The sequence below is a fragment of the Paramisgurnus dabryanus genome, chromosome 4, assembly GCF_030506205.2.
Source record: "Paramisgurnus dabryanus chromosome 4, PD_genome_1.1, whole genome shotgun sequence".
NCBI lineage: Eukaryota > Metazoa > Chordata > Actinopteri > Cypriniformes > Cobitidae > Paramisgurnus > Paramisgurnus dabryanus.
Window position 1 is genome coordinate 14,647,254 of NC_133340.1, and position 14,356 is coordinate 14,661,609.

The 14,356-nt window shown below is 35.9% G+C and overlaps 1 protein-coding gene across 2 annotated transcripts in view; it reads right to left on the minus strand.

Annotated features, from left to right (window-relative positions):
• stox2a (storkhead box 2a) overlaps window positions 1-14,356 on the minus strand; it is a 67,782-nt gene that overhangs the window by 12,609 nt on the left and 40,817 nt on the right. For both annotated transcript variants that reach the window (XM_065265182.2, XM_065265183.2), the window contains exon 2: window positions 1,984-2,136. In XM_065265182.2, coding sequence (XP_065121254.1) covers window positions 1,984-2,136 — 153 coding nt within the window. The remainder of the gene's footprint in view (window positions 1-1,983; window positions 2,137-14,356) is intronic.

Genomic DNA, 14,356 nt, shown 5'->3' on the forward strand with positions numbered 1-14,356 from the left:
CTCAGTATAACTTACTGCCATTAATGCCACTGCAAAAAATACAGATTTATGAACTTGACCCAGTGCTATAATTTCTGTAAATTCCAGTAGCTAAAAATATTTTTACAAAGTCCAAAAAAGTTTTTCTGTTTCAAGTATTTCTGTATAAAATTTTCTTATTACACGGTTTGTTGGAATGCTTGATTCTGATTGGCCAGTCGTGACATTTGCAGGTTTGTTATTCCCAGAAAACAACAGCTCAAAACTAATACACATGGTAACCCTAAATCATTTTGACAGGTAATATTTTTACAAATGAAATATAAATTGTATATATACATATAATTTATAAATTGAAATATAAATTGTTTTTTAATACATGATATTATATTTATAAATGATTGAACCAAATAGTGTGTTTGTGACATTTGGCCATCCTCACGGAAGGTCTGCATTCGTTAAATATGTATAATTTTTTACAGCAAAGATTGTCTCTTTGACATTAATATATAAAGAGTTTGGTTCCAAAATGCAATAAATCCATTTTGACTAATTTCGGTAAAAATGTGTTTTCTATACCAAGAAAGTGACAAGATGAAAAACTTCTATTTTCTGTTACAAACTTTGACATAGCATCTTTAGGTTATAATAACATAAAAAATTAAAAAACTAAACTTTTTTTCTGCAAAATGCAATAAATCCATGAGGTTTTTTTCAAAATGCTATAAATCTATTGAATCAATATATAAATGCATTCATCTTTGCCATGTTATATTCATTTAGTTGATTAGTGGTATACAAATTAAAGGCATTTAATAAAAAAAAACACTTACTTTGTCATATTAAGAGCACTATATTGCTGCTGTCATCCTTGGGACGTCTTTGCTGAACTTTTTTGACAGCGATCAGCTGTAAAATGTTTTGGTCCTGCTCGATTTTCGTTGACTTTGAGTAATAATGGAAAGTTTTTCATAAGATCCCCTGGAGTCAATGTGTTAGCATGACAGAAGCTTGATGCTGTCGTGTGGGAACAAGCAACAGTCGGCTTTTTTCCTTCGCCTGAGTGCCTCTCACATAAATTATTCGATTTTGATGGCTTACGTTACTTCAACGCCACAGAAAACCACCACAGGTTTATCAATGCCATCAAAAGTATTATTTTGTTTTTGTTTGTTTGTTGATCAAAAGGGTCAAAGTAGATGAGAAACAATAGGATTCCGTGTATTCAACGTGCCGCGGCTGCCGCCATTATTGTTTACAATGCGTGGAATGGTGCGCTGTGATTTGTTGAGCAGATTTATTGCATTCTGGAGAAAAGGAGGATTAGGGTTTGTCGCAGATTGGGAAAAAGAGAGAAAAGATGACAGAATAACACAGCGGATATCGGATTTTGTGTAAAATTAAGAATTTACTTTTTAATACTGACCAGATTTGACGATACTGATTTTAGTGGTAACTAATTTTAAAATGGCGTTTATCACGTTTCGGAACCAAACTCTTCATATGCAATTCTTAGTGTGAATATGTATATATACTTCCCCACCAATACCAATTATTTGCACATGGAGGAATTATGCAAATGAAGCAACTGCAATAACACGCCCATAAAGTCTTTGCTAGGCACAATTTCCAATTTATTTGGGGAAAACGGCACAATTTTTTGCGCTACGTGGTAGCGGTCTCCTACAAACTGAAATACTATGCCTAAACTATAAAGCATTATAATCCTCTCATCTGCATCAACATTATATATATATATATATATATATATATATGCACTGTACATCGAGATCAATGCACATTTATAACACACTTCATCATTTAATATATCACTGCTGCCATGATCAATAAAAACTGTACACATTCCTCTCTTTGAAAGGAAATATGGTAACAACGCATTTATTGCTCCCAACAAAAAGCACAAGATATATGAATAAGATGACGCATAAACTCAGTATAAAAATAGCAGTAGTAAACAATCATTGTATGTGTTTTGGGGGTTACCTGGAAAGCAGGTGGAAAGGTGCTCCATCAGTGCATCTTGTGTGACAGGCTTGCGGGCAGAGTTCATGGCTGAGATGGCCAGGCACAAAATCTCTCCCAGTGGGATGAACTGAGACTGACTGATGGGTGACATACTGATAGGAGATACATCACCTAAAGAGAGACACACACACAAAATCAAAAGTTAAAATATTTGATGCGAATAAAAGTGTCACTTCACATCCCAAAATATCAAAAGGTCTCCAAACTGGTACTTATCTAGAAACTTCAAAACAGAGAACTATACTGTAAAGATAGAGAATGTTTACTTCCCTGCTACACTAACAAAGTGTCAAATGAGTAGGACGTCAACATAATCAGCATTCGTGATGTTATAGGCAAACAATATTTTAATGACATATCCAAAATAGACACCATGCTATATCGCTCCATCTGTAACCAAACACACCTGAACCAGCGAATGAAGGTCTTCAGGATCGGATTAAAGATCCAGTGTGAGGTTTTTTTTTTTTTTTGAGACATTTAGTGGTGAGATTGCGATTTGCAACAGCTCATTCCACAGCACCCCTAAATTTCGAAACGCAAATAGCAGCTGAAATAATGGGCACAGTCTAAATCCAATATTGTGGCCTGAAGTTGTGGGGTGGGTGGGCAGCTTTTAAGATACTGTGCGGTCACAAAAGTAGCATGAAGGTTATCCTAGACGTGTGATCGTGTGTGACCAAACGTGACTTTATACTGCTGACTCAGCGATAAGCATCATGCGTAATAGGCAGAAAGAACCCACGCCATTGTTTCCAATGCACATTGGATTTAGTAGTCGCACAGCAAGGTGAAAATCAAACATATCACCTAATAATACATGCAAGTGATTATAATTAACTTTTGTCCTTTAGAATCCATTTAAAATTATTTTCCTGGTTTTAACATGCATGAAATGAAATATAAACCATATCACAGTCACAATGTTGCAATTGTGTTGAATATATGTGATTGCCTGTGGGAAAATTCTGACATTCAATATAAGTTTATTAAATCACCAGCTCTTATTTCAAAGAGCATCTCTATTACATTATCTAACATCTAAAATGTAGACAAAAGCTTCTGAGTGAGCTATTAATAAACTACCAAAGCACACAGATGTTGTGTGAAAAAGATCTGTCTGATAAACCTTATAGACCGTGCAAGTTATATGCGTAGTGTTAAAGTTATAAACACTAATAACTTATATTTCAGTCAAAGCAAATAGGGTTTAAGCAAAATAAAAATGTATTGAATTTTTTTATAGATATATTATACTTAAATTCATACTACAAATGGATCAAACTCACTTATATAAAATTAAAATATTATGGGTATAAAAATCAAACTAACAAGCACAAATACAACACTGATTTGGGACTACTAATACACCGAGACATTCATCCGAAGAAGCTGCAAAATACTATCCCATATTTTGCTAACCTTTCTATACAGGCCTGAATGACTCATTTACCCAATAAAAATGACTCTATGATTCAATATTTAGCTAACCAAGCTAAAAGGAACCATAAAACTGGTCTGAGTTTAGCATAAAGGGCAACAAAGGGTCTGTAGTAGTCGCACCGAAAACACTGCAGGATGCAAATGGGATGACATCATCCACACGACGTGCTGCTCTCCTGGTGTGAATGTGAGTGTGTGTGTGTGTGTGTGTGTGCGTGCGTGTGTGTGTGTGTGTGTGTGTGTGCACGGCAGGCAAAGGACCATCACTCAAAACCCAGCCTGTTCAAGCAGAGAGTCTGAGCAATGTGGTACTTGTACACCCTAAATGACTTACTGAGCAATAGTGACTAAGGGAGAGACTGGTGTTGGTTTCTGTGGTATCAGCTACATTCAGTCATTCTCCATTATGAATTTTATTGTTTTTACTTTAGTAGGAGGAGGATAGAGAGAGAGAAAGGGAGGAGGAGGAAGGAGGCGCAGAAAGACCCCTCCCTCAGATCCTGTACTGCAGCTATCAGAGAAGGCGGCAGTGACGACGGACATTAACCCAACATGCACCACTCCGCACAAAGACCGGAGAGGTGTGACCAATCACAAGCAAGCTTCATGCACACCTTTTTTTTCCCACTCTCCTTCAACACTGCTCACTGACACACACACACACACACACACACACACACACACACACACACACACACACACACACGGTTCTGCTTCCTTGTTCTACCCTCTCCTCCATCTCACACACACAAACACACAAGCTAGTAGGTGGCCTGCTGAATTCGTTGTTATGGCAACACATCCCAGTTGCTCGCTCTTGTTCCTCAGATGTGTGCTACTCCAGGATTTCTCTCTCTCTCTCTCTCTTTCTCTCTCGCTCTCCCTTCACCGTCTCCATTCCTTCTCATTCATTCGTGCTTCACAGTCAGTCTTGTTAATTGAGGAGAGCATGTTGGGATTAAGTAAAACCTGCAAAACCTTTTTCCATGGAGAAGGATGGCGGCCCGCCACACCAATAATCCTCCCCAAAAATTCATAGCTGGCAAAATCAGGCTATATCAAAATATTTTACTGCCCTGCCATACAGAGGAAAACAGAGCATTAAGAGAACGACTTCAAAGGTCACTTGATTCTATAAACCAAACTCTTAAATGTGCTTGTAAAGGAATTATTGTTATAATGTATACAGACAATTATATATAGATATGTTTAAAGATGAAAATAACCTATTTGGTTAACATTTCCAATAGGGCTACCATATTATAACTGGCCCAAGATGTGAGTTTGGCTGTCTGTGTGTGATATCTAGTTGTAATACAAACGTTGTCAAAAATCAGTCAAACGTTGTTAATTGTCTTATTGAAAGAGAAGGGCGATAATAATAATAAACTTGAAGCAGACAGTAAGATCGTGTTTCATCCGTTTTCAGAACGCTAACATGAGCACAAACTTACAGACAACATTAGCTTTGAAATAATGATGAGCACATAGCCATATAGAACATATTTATAGAAAATACATAAAAAAAAACAGGCTATACAAATAAGGAGAAGGAAATGACAGCTTGATAATTATAAAATACATGCTAGTTTATATTCTATTATACACTTAACTCATTCCCCACCAGCCTTAATTTTTAAGAGTTGCCCGCCAGCAATTTTGGTGTTTTTCACAAAAGTTTCACAAAATGCCTTCCAGGAAAATTTTCTTCTATAAATATATAAACATACAAATATATCAAATGAAATAACAGACCCTCTGCTTTCAGACAAACAAACAAAATGGGAAAAAAACATTTTATCCTATCTTCATTTGTTCTTTTTTTATAACCTAAATGGGTTGGTATCTTCTGAAATAGTTGAAATAATTGCATTTTTGGGGAATTTTGTTACAGATCAGATTCAGAACAATTTTTAATTGAATTAAATTAATTTTTGCTTCAGTTTTTATATAAATTGGGTAATTGGCCATCTAGTAGATAATAACGGAATTACAGATTACTGTAGAAACTTGTCAGGAAAGCGTCATTGGCAGGGAAATGTTTTCTCTTAATTAACATGATAACTCGTCAATGGATGGGAAAGAGTTAATATGCATTTGCAGCTGTTTGCATGCTAATATTTTTGCGTTTTGGCTATAGTTGAGTAGTTACGCCCCTGCCATCTGGAAACACTGCCTTCTACATGTCACTGCCTATACCAAGGGTAGTCAACTGGCAGCCCACGGGCCAATTGCGGCCCTCCAATCATCATTATTCAGCCCGCCAGTCATCTTTGTCTGATTTAAAATGAGCGTGGTAACTTTAACCTTTCCACTGTACATGGTGACGGCCGAAAAACGGAAAGCGAGTCAGAAATGGGCTGCATGGGATGCTAACCAAGTATAAATACGTACTGTATGTAGATTAAAGGCTCTTGCTTTGACACGGCTTTACGATCAAACAGAAATTTCATTACGACTGCCACTAGGGGGCGAACTCCGACCTTCGTATCTAAATGTAGTGTACAATTAAAAGGTGGTTTAGCCCGGCCATTCCCAAACTGTGGTCCGCGGACCACTAGTGGTCCGTGAGGGTACTGCAGGAGGTCCGTGTAAAGGCAAAATAAAATATAAAATAATATATTTTTTTAAGAAAAATATATATTTTTAAGAATATGTTTTAAGAATCTGTTGTACTGATGTGATGACCAGTTATAGTTTTAGTGCTAGGAAGCCTATTTAGAGGTGCAGATAAATTCAAGACTTTGTGTAGACATATTTTATTATGAGTATTATGAGGTGGTCCGCGAAAATTCTTGATTACAAATAGTGGTCCACACACACATAAAGTTTGAAAACCCCTGGTTTAGCCTATATATCTTTAAAAAAGAAAACAGGAGTAACATTTTAGTCATTAAGAGAAGACAACAATTTATGTAACAATTTATGAAAGTAAAACAGTTCTGTATGTGCTGATTATTTACACTTGCACTTTTTGCAATAGGTCAAAGTAAAAAATATATAAAAGGTAAAAATAGGGGTAAAAGTTTGGCACGCATCATATGTACAATTTTAAAATCTGGCCCTCGAGGAAGAGTACTTGAAGACCCCTGTCCTAAACATTCACAAAATTCACATTTACAGCAGCAAACCTTAGTCTTTCTCTTTTCAGGAATACATCCCAAAAATATTGATGACTCATCCTGTACTAGACTGATTTTTCTCCAACCAAATGTTGTCTAGAACAATGACTGGCCCTCCTGCTGAAACCAACTATACTAGTCAACATTTAAAGTGGATCAAAAACGTTCATCAAAGCTGTACTTAGACAAGAACGGGTATTGGGTATTGGATTTAAGACAACTTTTAAGACAGGGTTTTGATCCACTTCAAATGTTGACTGTATTTAGCATAGCTATTGGCTGTGTTGGTTGTTAAAAAAGTAAAAGAAATTAGGCGTTTGATATGTCCCGTCCCAACTATTTGTTTCACTATAGGAAATAATATAACACTATGAAGAAATTCACAAGGTGTAAAAAATACAGAAATAATTGACAATGCAATGAGAATGATTAAAAACTACAGCACAAATTGTGTGGGGTACTGGTTAGTTAAAACGATAGTTCCCCTGAATAAAAGTGACTCAAGAGTGCATATATCAAGAGGTACATATCAAATATCTCAGAAACGATCGAACAAACATTGTCATGCAATAGAGAAAAAAACGAACATTCCATTCTGTCTGTACAGGAAACAATGGTCAAATGGTGTGTGACATTGTAGAATAACAGCATTGAGTCGGCTTGTGACATAAACGAGATGACGTCACTTTACCAGGCACGAGCATCCCAGACAGGAAGAATTGTAGAAAGCACAGATGTGTAAATGAGATGTAGAAAAGGAAGGAGAGAGTGAAGCTAAGATTCAGAATTGACAAATGAGTGATGCACCTACAATCTAAGTATCAAAGTAATAATATTTGTTTATTAATAACTCAACGTCGACACCGTAGGACATAAAGACCCTGCAGATATGCTTATTAAATACGGACTTCTTCGATAATTTGAAACAAGTCAGTAAAAAACTACAGTGTTCATTCAAAACAAGGTGAGTCAGCATTTATGCCACACATATTCAGATCAGGTCAAATGTGCTCCAACAGTAGCTACATTCGAATACAAATTGAAAAACTGGTTCAGCCAAATATGAAAATTTTCTCATAATTTAGTTACCTGTGACATATCCCCCATCATCTGCCCTTACTTACCGTACTACACTACCCATGATCCTCTGCACCCCATCATTCACCATCAATCATAATCTGCACCTGATCACGATTACCCGGACTCATTATACACTAATTCATGGTCATTGTTTCATGTTTGCCACAACTCTGCTCCATGTTCCTGTTATGTATGTTTGAAGTATTTAATAAGTGTTATTTGTATCATCGTCTCCCATCATGTGTGCATTAGAACGTTACATTACCCTCATGCCACAACAATTTTATATTAAAACAACAAAGCTACAAAAACAGATGCTTGTCTTATGACGAAACATGCATGAGAGTGCTCCTGTATAGCTCAGTGGTACAGCCTTGCATCAGCAGTGCAAAAGGTCATTGGTTCGAACCAAGGGAACAAACATACACTTTAAAAACAAAGGGTGCTATATAGCACCAAAAGTGGTTCTTTGCTCGTAATCATAGAAGAACCGTTTTTAGTGCCATATAGCACCGGTGAAGCACCTGTAAAGCACCTGTGTAGAACCAAATAGGGGCCATATAGCACCACATATGGTTCTACATAGCACTATATGGTTCTACACAGGTGCTTCACCGGTGCTATATCGCACTAAAAACGGTTCTTCTATGATTACGAGCAAAGAACCACTTTTGTTGCTATATAGCACCGGTTTTTTTTTTTTAGAGTGTACTGATAAAAAAGGTAACACCTTACAATAAGGTTGTATTTGTTAAAATCGGGGTGCATGATTTTTGAAAAACACTTTGGAAAAGGGAGTCGGGCTGAGTACCAAAACACACTTGTAGCCTATCAGCAGTAAGGGGCGTGTCTACTAACCAATATCGTTGCCTGGGTTGCGTATTATATGTGGGACAGGTCTATCAAAACAAGGTCCGGATTCAATTGAGGTGGGGGCGTGTTTGTTTAGGTGATTTCAAATATCAACATTGGCTTTCAGAGATCATTCACCCCGCCTTTAACAATAGTAAATGCCTTAGCTAACAATAATTAACAGTAATCTTTGTTTATGTTAGTTAATGTCAATACAGACAGTTATTCATGTTAGTTCTTGGTGCATTAACTAATGTTAACAGCTACAACTTCTCATTTTAATAATATTTTAGTAAATGCTGAAAAAAGCATGTACTAAGATTAATAATAAATGCTGTAGAAGTATTGTTCATTGTTAGTTCATGTTAGCCAATGCATTTACTAATGTTAACAAATACAACCTTCCTGTTACCAAAAGTGTTACCATTGTAATGCACTACAGTAATTTTACTTTGGATAAAATGCGTTTGCCAAATGCATAAATGTAGTCACAATTAATGTGATTGACATGCTGCAATATTTGAATGTTGCGCTCCGATCTGCTTGTTTATTTCTAAATTCAGTTTTATATTTTATTTTGATTTCTTATTACATTTTTACTCTTATTTTAATTCCTTGTGTCTCTTTTGCTTTTTTATTATTCCTTTGGTAAGCAATTTTATTGTGCTGTTATTTACTTTTAATTATAAGTTTGTACGCGAATAAAGAAGTGAAAGTGGTCGACAGAAATCGTATTAAGAAAGTAATTTACTAACAAAAATCTTAATTCCTTGTTTGACAAACACAATAACACTAGCCTGTCATTTTACGATTCCTCAACATTAGATTTTGCCTTAAGTAGTCTGACTAAAGGTCAGTGGATAAGTCTACATGCTGCTAATCGTCTGATATTTCACATTTTATCTAACTAAGCAGATAAAAATATAGTTACTGTAAAATGTATAATATGTACAGAATGCAACAGTACATATTGATGGTTTAGCTTGGGCCGATGATACAAGATAAACAGGAAAAGGCTAATATCAATACCACCAACAAGAGAAAAAAAACTGTGAAAATGTAAATAATTCTCCAGGCCTATATTTACCTCAACTGTATCAAACTGTAAATGACATCATCCTCATAGCCTTGTTAAACTCAGGTAGAAGTTTGTCCGAAGCAACACTAGATGGAGGCAGGAATCCAAAACTTACTAAACCAAATTGTGGGTAATCAGCAAAAATGTATTATTGCTACGCATGCTTTACTCGCACCTAAATTTATTTTCTCTAAATTTGGGTTTTCTAAAGCAGTTTAGTCCACCTTAATTATTCAACACATTTCAAACATCAAACAAATGCTTATCCCAAAAATTGTATTCCATCTGCATCCCATTCTTCCTGAATAATTTGATCCGATGTGAGATAATAAGGCCAATTTTCTAGCCTAACTGGCATCTGAAAATGCTCAATCAATTCAGGGGTGCGACCACACCACAGAGAGAAGATGGAGGCTTGGTCACCTGACTAATCTCCTTGGTGATCTATGATGTAAACATCTCACATAGAATGGGTGCGAGTGAATAAGGTTCAGTGGGGTACAGATTTGATAGCTATTTGATATGTAAAACCAAGCTTGTGGCCTTCTGTATGATTTATACAATTGTCATTTTGTAGCCGATTTATATTCACATAAAGTGTGTGCTCATTAAAAACTACAACCACCATTTTTTCCTTAACAGTCTGACAGTAGAGATAAAAACTAAGATTCCAATAGATAAATGAAATAGAAAAGTGCTCCTGGTGAATTAGGTATCGCAGTACTTTAGTTGTGCTAATCTAAACAGTTAAAAATTGATGATTAATCATATATTTGTTTGACTCGTAACTCATGCACATCTTGTTCTTTGTTAGTGCTACCTTTAAACTACAAAGAAAAGAAAAAGAAAGAGCCTTTACCTAAATCCTCACAGCTGCCCACTGAACGAGAGATGACCTCATTTTTTGTGGGAGAGTACACCAAAGATCTGTCTCCATGACAACACACCAGAAAAAAGTGTGCTTCTACACACCAAATTTGGCCAACATTACCCTTGGAGCCCTACTGGATGGGCCATGCTTACCACTTGTGTTAGGTGTTTACTCTGAGAAGGCCTCTGTGATAGCAAATCAAGAGCAGGACTACAAATCAAATGATTTTAGCCACGTGTGTGAAACTGTAAACCACATTACTATCAATCCATAAAGGATTATTAAACAGTTTTTTTCAGTACTGGGACGCAAACTTTATGTACACACATAGTTGTCGCTCCTCTTCTGACTGAAACTCTAAAAAAAAATGCTGGGTTGAATTTGGCTCAAAAGGGACTATCCCAGCTGTTGCGTTAAATAAACCCAGAAAATTTTATATTTGACTCAAAAATGGGTTAAAACTAGGGATGCACCGATACCACTTTTTTGGAATACGAGTACGAGTACTTACATTTCGGTACTTGCCGATACGGATACCGAGTACTTAATATAAAAACATGATTAAAATTTACAGGTAACAGCTTTAGTCATATAATTTAACAAAAAAACAAAGGACTAGTTTTCCAGTTTGTTGTAAACTCTGCCTCTTTGGACAACACAAGAGGCATTAACCCCTTACACGCCGCTCAAACATAGACATTTCTCAGACCGTGGTATCGATTCCAGGTATCGGGGGACTCGATACCAGTATCGGTATCGGTGCATCCCTAGTTAAAACGACCCAGGATTTTGGTTTGAAACAACCCAGCATAGGTTAAATTACATCCCAACAGGCTGGGCTCGTCCCTTTTTCTCCAAAGGCTAGGTTAAAAATAACCCAGTATTTTACCCTAAAGCTTACAGGAACAATTAAATTTAACACATTTAGTGTCCGCAGAACCAAACAAGCTATTTGTGATGTCTCAAAAAGTACAAGAAATTTTTCTATCTTCACCAAGTACATAAGTCACATACATTTGTAATGCTGCTTGTGAAAACCCAGCTAAAGTCATTTTTGTGATTTACTGTTTTCTCCATAAAATCATCTTACATAATGTAAAGAACATTCTGTAAAAATATAACCTTTATATCTTTAATATTGACTGTGTAAGGTCATTCAAAGATTGAAATCAATGATTGAAGTCAAACTTCTATGATGCTTCTAATCTCATAATTCGATTATAAGACTTTAGCCTGGTTTTCACAGAAAGGGTCACATTTTTGCACAGAAAAATGTCCACCCTTATAGCTTAGGGTAAACAGAGGCAACATCCATAAACAACGTACTTTACCTGATTACTAAAAATGCAAAAAACTATTCTGGAAACAACCTTATTCTGTATTCTTATATCACTTCCAAAACATTAAAGTGTGTGCCTTGCCTTTGACAAACATTGCATTAACAATTTTAAATATGGGCTACCTAAACAAACAATTAATTATTTATTGTATGCATACAGAATTAGTTTGTGCTAGATCTGCAAATGCAAAAAAATGCACTGACAAATTTTGTATATAGCCAATCTACAACTAGATATTACTAGATAGCAGAAACACTGTGAACACGCTACTTCTTTATGAGCTCACATCTGCTTAATTTGAACAAAATTAAGAATCAAGAGTCTGTTCAAATATGTTAAAGGTGACATAGAATGATTGAACAGGAAATTTATCCTTGTTCTGTGATGTGACATGTAGACAAAAATGTTTTTGTTTGGGTCTGTAATGCCTTAGAAGCTTCCTAAAAACCTCTCTCAGATAGCTCTATTAGGGTGGGGGATTTTAAACAAGTGGTTTTGCACCTATTTGGCTCCCCCTACTTGCTTAAAGGAATATTCCATTTTCTTAAAAGAAAAATCCAGATAATTTACTCACCACAATGTCATCCAAAATGTTGATGTCTTTCTTTGTTCAGTCGAGATGAAATTATGTTTTTTGAGGAAAACATTGCAGGATTTTTCTCATTTTAATGGACTTTAATAGACACCAACAATTAACACTTAATTCAACACTTAACAGTTTTTTTCAACGGAGTTTCAAAGGACTATAAACGATCCCAAACGAAGCATAAGGGTCTTATCTAGCAAAACGATTGTCATTTTTGACAAGAAAAATAACAAATATACACTTTTAAAGCACAACTTTTCGTTTAGGTCCGGTCCAGCGTGACCTAACGTAAATGCGTAGTGACGTAGGGAGGTCACGTGTTACATATATAAAACGCACATTTGCGGACCATTTTAAACAATAAACTGACACAAAGACATTAATTAGTATCAGTTGACATACAACAACGTAGGAACGGTCCTCTTTCACCACATTTGTAAACACTGGGGCGGAGTTTCGCGTTCGTCCTCTGTGACCTCTTGACGTGATGACGTATTGCGTCGGGTCACGCTAGTGCATGACGACCGGATCTTAACGAGAAGTTGTGCTTTAAAAGTGGATATTTGTTATTTTTATTGTCAAAAATGACAATCGTTTTGCTAGATAAGACCCTTATGCCTCGTTTGGGATCGTTTAGAGTCCTTTGAAACTCCGTTGAAAAAAACTGTTAAGTGTTGAGTTAAGTGTTAAGTGGTGGTGTCCATTAAAGTCCATTAAAATGAGAAAAATCCTGCAATGTTTTCCTCAAAAAACATAATTTCTTCTCGACTGATCAAAGAAAGACATCAACATTTTGGATGACATGGTGGTGAGTAAATTATCTGGATTTTTCTTTTAAGAAAATGGAATATTCCTTTAACTTGCAATCTCATTACTGATTGGCTGACTTTGCTGCCACTTTAAAAATGAAGCCAATTATTTTAAAGTGGAGGGGCAGGGAGATGCCTGTGATGTCATAAGCATCAGTTTTTCAGATTGGGCCGTTTTCTGGCTGACATTTCTAAAAGAGGAATTTCTATGAGACTGAGATGTTTAGCATGTCTAACACTTTTTGTATGTTTGTGAATGCGGGTAAACTACCATTATTCAACAAAGACAAGGTAAAAATGATTTTTCATTCTCTGTCCGCTTTAAAAATCAGCATTTTCTGCACTAATTTTTGTAAAAAAAAAAAATCTGGGCATTTTTGCAGAATAAGGTGAATATGAAAACATGTGAAATGGAGCTAAAAGCTTTACATTCTGTTTGGTAAATAAATGCATAAAAAAAAGAATAGTCCACTTTCATGAAAACAATCTCTGTAATTTACTCACCCCCATCCAAGTTGTTTATGTCTTTCTTTGTTTAGTTGAGAATATATATTTTTTTTTTGAGGAAAACGTCCCAGGATTTTTCTCAATTTAATAAACTTGATTGGACCCAGTTTACAGTTTAAAAGCAGTTTAAAATTACAGTTTCAACACAACTTGTCCTAACTTAACCGTTGTGTGAAAGTGCTTTATAAATAAATAAATAAATAAAGAAAGAAAGAAAGAAAGAAAGAAAGAAGAAAGAAAGAACTTCAAAGGACTCTAAACGATCCCAAAGAGGCTTAAGGGTCTTATCTAGCAATAGATAGTCATTAAAGCAACACTTAAGATTTTTGGTCTATGCTCCCTCTACAGGTTGGAAGCGGAATTGTCCATTACCACTTTCGTAAATAATTTAGCCTACTGCAGCAAAGCTGGCTCTTATTGGATTGTAGGTCTGCCGTAAAGCAGTTTTCAGAGTGTAGTTTTCACTCGAACTACAGGACCGCGACCCCACGATTGGAAAATACTTTTTTAGTGCGGTTTTGGCCGATAGAGGGCTTCGAGGCAAATGTGAAAGTGCCATTCACCCTGTTTCGAGTGGATGAACAACTGAAACTTTTTTGGAAACGTTATTTTAAGGTAAAAAAACTCTTTGGTGTTGCTTTAA